Genomic DNA, 8741 nt, shown 5'->3' on the forward strand with positions numbered 1-8741 from the left:
AGTTCGGATAGTACTCTTTCGGGTTCGGATATCCAATCTCTCCTAATTCAATACCCGTTTGGATATTTTGCTATTTCGGTTCAGATTTTGGTTCAGGTTTTTTGGATTGGGTTCGGTGCGGCTTCGAATATCGGGTAAAGTGTCAATCCCTACTCGATACCTACAAATAAAAGGGATATAACCGGCTGCATAAATGTTAGTTTGTTGATTATGTCGAAATCAATGACATTTTCTTAATTTTCATTTGCAATATTATGGTAGATATTATGGTAGTGGTGATGATTGCTCAAAGAAAATAAAAGCTATGCCAAACGAACAAATAATATATAAAAAAAAAAGAATGGAGGAGATAAGAAGACTTGCAATTCATATGTTAACTTCGTTATAATTTTCTTTGACTCAACTGTGGTAATGTTCCTTAGACAATCTGAACCTTTACATTTGCCAAACTCAGTCAACGGAAGTACCTGCGATCATCGTCTAAATTTCTCAACCGATCCCTCTTGTTGTTTGATTGTTAGGTCTGTCTGTCTGTCTGTCTGAGTTCCGGTTCTGCGGTCCCGAGAGAGTAGTAAACCTGGGAAGAAGAAGAGGTTCAAAGCAGGTAAGCAAACAATGTTTCAGATTCGTTTTCCTGTTCATGTCCTTGTAGAATCGAATATTACTAAGTAGTGTGCCACGAGTATCTATCTCTCAAAAAAAAAAAAAAAAAAAAAAAAACAAAAAAAAACTTTGGTCAGGTATGGAATTGGGTGAATCCAGTGGACAAAATCGGGAACGATGGAGCTACGACGTGTTCTTAAGTTTCCGTGGACCAGATGTGCGCCGTACCTTTTTAGACCATCTTTATACGAGTCTAGTGAGATCTGGAATATACGCATTCCGGGACGACAACGAACTAGCAAGAGGAAGAAGCATATCCCCGGAACTGTTGAAGGCAATTCAAACCTCGAAAATTCACCTTGTGGTTTTATCCAATAGCTATGCTTCATCATCTTGGTGCCTTGATGAGCTCGTGCACATTATCCGATGCTTTGAAAGCGACTCGGGACAAATTGTACTCCCAATTTTCTACAATGTTAACCCATCACATGTCCGCAGACAAACTGGATTATTTGGTGAATCTTTTTATCTCCACTGTTTCCGTCATCCAGAGAGTAAGGCGCAGCAGTGGAAGGAAGCTTTAACTTACATTGGAAACTTGTCAGGGTATCACAGTCCTAACTGTTGGTCGGTTCGTTCTACTCTGCTCTTTTGTTGCTTATATCTTATATTATTATTTTTTTCCATTGCTTGTCCGGATTTCTTTATCTCGATATTTAACCAGCAATGATGTGTGCATCGTGCAGGGGACACTGATGCAAAAATGATCGACCGTGTGATTAGAGACATTCTCCAAAGGCTGCCTAGTTCATACTTGCATTTACCAACACACGCCGTTGGTATTAGATCACGTGTAAGCCGTATCGAGAAGCTAATGTGCTTTGGTTTGGATGATGTTCAGATTATCGGAATCTGGGGAATGGCTGGGATCGGCAAAACAACCTTAGCCAAGGCTACATTTAACGAATTCTCACATCGTTTTGAAGGAAAAAGTTTCCTAGAAAACTTTGGAGATTACTTGAAGAAACCTAAAGGCAAGTTTCATCTTCAGAAAAAGCTTCTTTCGGATATCTTAAGGAGGGACGACGCAGTGTTCAACAACATGGATCATGCTGTGGAACAAAGATTTCGCAACAAAAGGGTATTCCTTGTCATTGATGATGTTGACGACATGGTTCAACTTCATTCAGTCGGAATAGATTTGAGATGCTTTGGTCCCGGAAGCAGGATAATCATTACAACCAAGAACAAGCATCTGTTAGAGCAGCTTGACGTAGAAAATATATATTCACCCAAGGAACTTAACCATGATGAATCTCTTGAACTTGTAAGCTGGCATGCATTTAGAAGCAATGACCCTCCTACCAAGTTTCTCCAGCTGTCGAAAAACATGGTTGATTACTGTGGAGGACTACCCTTGGCTGTGGAAGTCTTGGGTGCTTTTCTCTACAAGAGAAGCGTTTCGGAGTGGGAAAGCACGTTGGAATCGTTGAAAACAATACCTGATGATAACATTCAAGCAAAGCTTCAGATCAGCTTTGATGCGCTAAACGCCGCACAGAAAGACATATTCTTGGATATATCCTGCTTCTTCATTAGGATGGATAAAGACTACGTATGTTGCATATTGAATGGATGCAGATTATATCCTGGCATAGGACTCAGTGTGTTAAAGGAGAGGTGTCTCATTACGATCCATGATAACAGGCTGATGATGCATGACTTAGTACGAGACATGGGAAGATATATTGTCCAAGGAACATCTCTGAAGAACTGCGAGAGATGGAGTAGATTGTGGGACCGTGATCATGTTATAGATGTATTGGCAAACTATTCTGTAAGGAACAAAATTCCTATACATTCTCTGTCTCAACCAAAACTTATAAGGGAGACTTGAAGATAACATTTAACGAATGAAATTGTTTGTTCAATATCAGGGAACAGATGCAACTGAAGGACTTAGTTTGAAGGCTGAAGTCACAACGGCTGTTGATAACTTGGAGGCTAAGGCCTTTTCAAATCTACGTAAGCTGAGACTATTACAGCTCAGTCATGTAGCACTCAACGGAAGCTATGAAAACTTTCCAAAAGGTTTACGATGGCTTTGTTGGGTTGGGTTTCCAGAGGAGTCTGTCCCGATAGACTTACATTTGAGAAGCTTAGTTGTCATGGACATGCAGAAAAGCAACCTTAAACGACTTTGGATTAATGATCAAAAGGTAAAAGTATATATGATTATAATTTTGAGGTCACTAGGAAATCAGAAAGTTTATATGTTTGATTTTTCTTCTTAAGCCTCATGAGTACCTTAAGGAGCTAAAATACCTTGACCTCAGTCAGGCTATCCAGAAAGTATATATGATCAGAAAGTTTATATGTTTGATTTTTCTTCTTAAGCCTCATGAGTACCTTAAGGAGCTAAAATACCTTGACCTCAGTCAGGCTATCCAGCTTACAGAGACTCCGGACTTCTCTTATCTCCCAAACCTTGAGAAGCTGTTCTTGGTAAACTGTCAAAGATTGGTTAAAGTTCACAAGTCGATAGAGGTTCTTCAAGGAAGCCTGATTCTATTAAATATGAGTGGTTGCATCAAGCTTGGTGAACTTCCGTTGGAGCTCTATACGTTGAAGTCGCTGGAAACCCTTATTCTCTCGGGATGCTCGCAGCTTGAGAGATTGGATGATGCTTTAGGTGAACTGAAGTCCTTGACAACTCTTAAAGCTGATGATACTGCTTTGACGCAAATCCCATCCTCGAGTGGTCAACTGAAGAAACTGAAAGAGTTATCTCTTCATGGCTGCATGGAGTTATGGAAGGACAGACACTACACCCATTCTGATGAAAGCTCTCAAGTGGCTCTGTTAAGTCCCCTCTCATTGAACGGTTTAAACTGCTTAAAGACTTTGCGTTTAGGTTCTTGCAATCTGCCGGATGAGCTGGTTCCTGCAAATCTTGGGAGTTTGTCATCGCTCGAAGAACTTGACCTCCAAGGCAACCACTTTCGTAACTTGCAAACGGATTTTGCTGGTCTTTTAAGTCTACAGATTCTTAAGCTGGATAATTGCTCACGACTTCGATCCATGTTTAGTTTGCCAAAGAAGTTGAGGTCTTTCTACGCGAGAAACTGTACCGTGTTGGAAAGAATTCCAGACTTACAAGAGTGCTCGGTGTTGCAATCATTGCATCTCACAAACTGTTACAATCTTGTTGAGACACCAGGGCTGGAGGGACTGAAAACAGTTGGAGTCATCCACATGGAAATGTGCAACGGCATACCATATTCTCACAGAGAAAGAATCATGCAGGTTGTTCTCTAAGCCTCTCTTAATTCTTGATATCAAAGTAGCAGAATGCGCCCTTGGTATGATTTATATTGATGGTGTATATATGTTACAGGGGTGGGCTGTTGCTGCCCATGGGGGGATTTTTGTCCCGGGATCAAGCCTTCCAGACTGGGTTAATTTCAAGAATGAGACACGTTCAATCTCTTTTACTGTCCCTGAACCAACTTTGAATTCTGATCTGGTCGGGTTTACCGTGGGGACAACATACGTGAGTCAGGAAGATGATGTGATGTCTGCATACTCTCCAAAGATCACATTGAAGAATCAAACCAAGGGAGATGGATGGAGTCGTAATCTAGCAACGGATCACATTCGTATGTACCGTGAAGAACACATCTGGCAAGGGTTCTTTTCAAATGAAGATTTCTTGTTAGAAACAGGGGATCAAGTGCAAGTTTCTGTGGATTTTGGAGATAAAGTCACCATTCTTAAGACAGGACTAACTCTTGCTTACAGAAAAGTCATTGAAGTCCCAAATGAACAACTGACTGAAACAGATGATGGAGTTGATAATGAACTAAATGAAAACCAAAGAAGACCTCCCAGGTATGTTATAATCTATTCCATATAACAAAGAATGATTTTGATTGTTCAGTTTCTTTTCTTTTCTTTTTTTTTTTAATCTCTTCTCTTGTTATTTGGATTCCCAGGAAAGTGGGAATGTGTTTAAAGACACTTCTGGGGGCGTTTTGTTTGTTGGCATTCATTTTTGTTCTTGAAAAGCATGGTAGATCCCTGAGCCCCCACAACCACAATCGCAGGGATTCTGATTTTGATTTGGTATTGGTGGTTCTGAATCTTAATAGAACGCTTGCTAGTGTTATTCCAAAACGGTTTGTACGGTAGACACATAATGAACGTTACAACAAGACACATGCACTTGTTTCAAGTAGCTTGACTGGGAGAAAACGTCTACTCACTGCTGAAGGGACTTGATGGTGATGAATCTCTCTTCAGTTCTTTCCCGTTTGGACAAAATATGTTTGTAGGTTTTATAGCTTTTACTTTAAGCTTTACTTTAGTTGTGAAAAAGATAATGTTCATTTTTACCTTTTTAAATGATCCTCCATGAATATACTAATGTGGCAAAAGGTCAGATGGCCTTGTAGGCATTTTTTAAAAAAAGTAGGCATATTTTTCTATTTCTACTTTCTTGTCATCATGTCATCAACAATTTGTTTGTAGATACTTTCTAATTTGGCGTTTGGAACCCTCTCTCTCTACAACTAAAATCGATTTAAGATTGGATCAGACGTCCGAACGGCGCGTGAGTGTCCGTCTCGGTTTCTCGATTGCTCCTCCGCGGTCTCTCCTGCTTACCGTTTTGTTTGTGGTTGTGCTATTGGAGTTCGCCTAAGGTTCTCTTTCGCTCGAGAGATGTTCTGGCCTTGGTGCGGATTTTCGCTATTAGAGTACGAGCTCGAGAGCAAAAGAGAAAGTTTGTTACGATAGAAGAAAGTATTGTTATTTCTCTTAACCGTATTCTACACTGTGTACTTGTATTTATACTTATGATTATACCGGTTTACATAACTAAACCACCGGTTCAATTACTAATATACTCTAATACTCGCTACTGGAGCCACGGTGCAGTGGGTCTCAACGTGTTCGAAGGTGGAGTCGGCTCTTTTTAGGGATTTCCTGATCGATCCTTAAATCGATTGGAGAGTCGTTTGCTCTAGGAGTGATATCTTGTGTATTTACATATTCTAAGCATCATTCTAGTTTATATATGGATCATTTAGATGCATTTACAGTTTGTTTAAGCTGCATTGTATTGTATTTGTGTGTTTTGTAGGTTTGGAGAAGTGCTAGTCAGATTTTGGAGCTTTAGGTGTCAATAATCGACGGCAGCCTTTGCAGAAGTATCTAGGCTGAGACCAGGCCCGGCCATGTGCATGTGCTGGGCTTACATTTGCCCAGGGCCCATTACAATTTATAAAATATTTAGCCAAGGGTCCGAAATGTTTTGAAATTAATTTTTTCTTAAGAAAAAGGATCCTAAATTTTGTTTCCTCTCTTTAAAAAAGCCCCAACATTTTTTTTTCAGCACAGGGCCTCATTTACAACTGAGACGGGCCTGGCTGAGACAAGCTGCAGTTGTTGTAATAACAAAACTTGGTGTTGGAAGATGCACAACGAGGACAAGGAGGAGCAGTCTCCTCGTGTCCGTACGAAATCTTCCACTTCGCCGGAATTTATATCTCCGGCGAGGGAAATTGATGCTGGTAGCTGTTGTATGCGTTGTACGGCAACATTATTTTCATGCACTCTGTTAAGATTTTTGTGTTAGAAGATTGGAGAAATCTAATAAATTGGCACTTGTGTATTCGGGTACATGTCATGATGACTATATATATAGTATGTATAGGCATGTGCATGTGTGTGAATGTAGAGGTGAAGAAGAGCATGTGTGTGGGGAGATAGAGGTGCATCGATAACTGTGTGTAGGGTTTGGAAGTTAACGTGGGCGGTTGCCGAGCTGTGCGTTTCCTTTTCCCTTTCTTCCCCGTCAAGTTACCCACGATTTTGGTTTTTATTTAAAACTTATTAAAACCCTACTAAATATTGTAAAACTGTAGTAACTATTATACCCTACAAATCACTCTCTTATAAAAATATTAACGTAGGGCAATCATATTATATACGTGTGTACGTAGGTGGTATCATGAGAGTCACTTACATTCTCCGCATCTGCATCTTGTCATCGTGAAACGCAAGACAACAATACAATTCACATTAAACAAAGCATCGTAACATTTGACCACTTGCACTCTTCTACACCCTATCATTTCAACACTTCAAAGCGTCGGTACATGCATTGTTTATTGTTATCATTTTTTTTGGGTAAAAATTGTTATCATTTTAAGCCCTTTAGCAAAAAAAAAAAATTGTTATCATTTTTAATGGTAAAGAATTTATATTACTGTAAACAAAATTATATTACTGTCACTAGTTTATCCATTTGCCAAGAATATGCGCGCCAAATCAAACTAGTTATTCTGCAAATATACAATTTTGATAGCTCAAACATATAATTATTTTACAGTTTACATGAAATATATTTTGTTACATATAAAATCTACTTATCTAGCATCTTGAGATGTAATGCGTATGATCATTGGATTAGGGGGAAACTTTTCCTGATCATTATTTATTTTTTCATGGCTGATTAAGACAAATTATGTTAAATTAGTGACCGTTAAGAGCATTGAACCATCATAGTAAGATAGATTAACGCCAAGGTTAAGGGCCGCACGCACGGGAGAACACGTGCTTCCACCTGCGTGTCAAGCTATGCTCCTCTTATTTCTCTCAATTCCTTCACATCTACGAAGTTGAATTCTCTTCGATTATTTTATTATCGTCGATCGATCAGCAAATTGTGAGGATATAAGTTTGATTGGGCAGCCTTAAAACTAAATCTATGTTAAGCTCCGATCCCTATTAGTTTAGCTTTACGATACGATATGTAATGATATTTTAAAAAATAATCTAAATTATGAAGTCAACCCTTAATTCTTTTCGGGATGGCATTTATTCATTCTAGCTGTATTACTATATCAAAGTTTGACTGGAATTTTCTTTTGACTCCAATTTATATTGCTTATGTTTATTAATTTGAAATAAACAAAAATATATGGATTCATTAGTGAAATAAAAACTTCGGATTCGATGAAACCTACAATTTTTTTTTTTTCATTTAGATAGACCTAGGTATTCAGGGTCCCAATCAGATTTCGGTTTTTTTCCGATCGGATCTCATTTTTCGGATTTATCAAAATCAGCTCCATTTGGGTTATATGAAAATTCGGTTCAGGACCGGTTTGGGTTCTACCGGGTTCGGGTTGGGTTAGTAAATCTTCAAAAAACTGGTCCAACCTGGAAAACATATTTTTTACTAGGGCAGTATTCGTTGTAAATTCGTCGTAAACGGGGTGTTACGACGAATTAATGTCGAAAGACGTTTCGTTGTTAAACGTCCGTCGTAACGGAGGTTTCGTCGTAAACGACTCGTTACGTTTACGACGAAATATTTTCCTCGTAAAGCGCAGGGAAAAGAATTCGTCGTAAACGCCACGTAAGACTTCGTCGTAAATCCCACGTAATTATTTCGATGTAAAGCACACGTAAATACTTTCGTTGTAAATCACTCGTAAACATTTCGATGTAAAATCCTCGTAAATATTTCGATGTTAATCACTCGTAAATGTTCGTTGTAAACTTCATGTAATGTTTACGAGGAGTTTACATCGTTTCCTATTATATTATTATTAATTAGTATATAATACTCCCTCTGTTCCTTAATATTACATATTCTAGGAAAAAATTTTGTTTTAAAAAGATCCATTTTTTACATTTTCAAGACATGTTTTATTAACTAATTGCAAATTTCAAAAAACTTAATTGCACTTACTGAATTGTTATTGGCTTAAAATTATGAAACAAAGATAAACCCAAAAAAATATGCAAATTTAATGTGTTTTATTAAAATGTGTGAAAAATCTAGAATATGTAACATTAAAAAACAGAGGGAGTAGATTTTAATTTATATTTAATATTCAGAAATAAAAAAAAAAAAAATTTAAAACGAAATATGAAATTGGAAAACATATTTTAAAAAGTCATACAATAATATTTAAATTCATAATACAAACAGAAAAAAAAAACTACATATTGTCGAAGTAGTTGGTGGGGTTGCTCGGCTGTTGACGGGTTGGATCGGACTCTTGGGGATCTCGTGGTGGCATTCCAAGAGCGGCTCGTCTCTCACTCAACATTCTCTGCATAAC

The 8741-nt window shown here is 38.2% G+C and overlaps 1 protein-coding gene across 5 annotated transcripts; it reads left to right on the plus strand.

The window, feature by feature from the left end:
* The first annotated feature begins 303 nt into the window (after positions 1-303).
* LOC106306212 (TMV resistance protein N-like) lies at positions 304-5021 on the plus strand. 5 transcript variants are annotated; one of them, XM_013742741.1, is made up of 8 exons: positions 304-408; positions 522-604; positions 741-1226; positions 1350-2440; positions 2541-2822; positions 2899-3909; positions 4001-4494; positions 4599-5021. In XM_013742741.1, exons 3-8 carry the CDS (start codon positions 743-745, stop codon positions 4792-4794), a joined length of 3558 nt encoding a protein of 1185 aa, XP_013598195.1. In that variant the 5' UTR covers positions 304-408; positions 522-604; positions 741-742; the 3' UTR covers positions 4795-5021. The 5 variants fall into 5 exon arrangements, with proteins under 5 accessions (XP_013598195.1, XP_013598196.1, XP_013598197.1 ...); XM_013742742.1 differs by having other exon boundaries at positions 327-604; positions 2899-2943; positions 3046-3909; XM_013742743.1 differs by having other exon boundaries at positions 327-604; positions 3046-3909.
* The last annotated feature ends 3720 nt before the right edge of the window (positions 5022-8741 follow it).

The sequence above is a fragment of the Brassica oleracea genome, chromosome C7 (genome assembly GCF_000695525.1).
Source record: "Brassica oleracea var. oleracea cultivar TO1000 chromosome C7, BOL, whole genome shotgun sequence".
Lineage (NCBI taxonomy): Eukaryota > Viridiplantae > Streptophyta > Magnoliopsida > Brassicales > Brassicaceae > Brassica > Brassica oleracea.

Coding starts and splice junctions, on each gene's coding strand:
- LOC106306212 (XM_013742741.1), top strand. CDS start 743: ATGGAATTGGGTGAATCCAGTGGACAAAATCGGGAACGATGGAGCTAC. Junction 2,441..2,540: donor ATGTATTGGCAAACTATTCT/GTAAGGAACAAA, acceptor GTTCAATATCAG/GGAACAGATGCAACTGAAGG. Junction 2,823..2,898: donor TTTGGATTAATGATCAAAAG/GTAAAAGTATAT, acceptor TTTCTTCTTAAG/CCTCATGAGTACCTTAAGGA.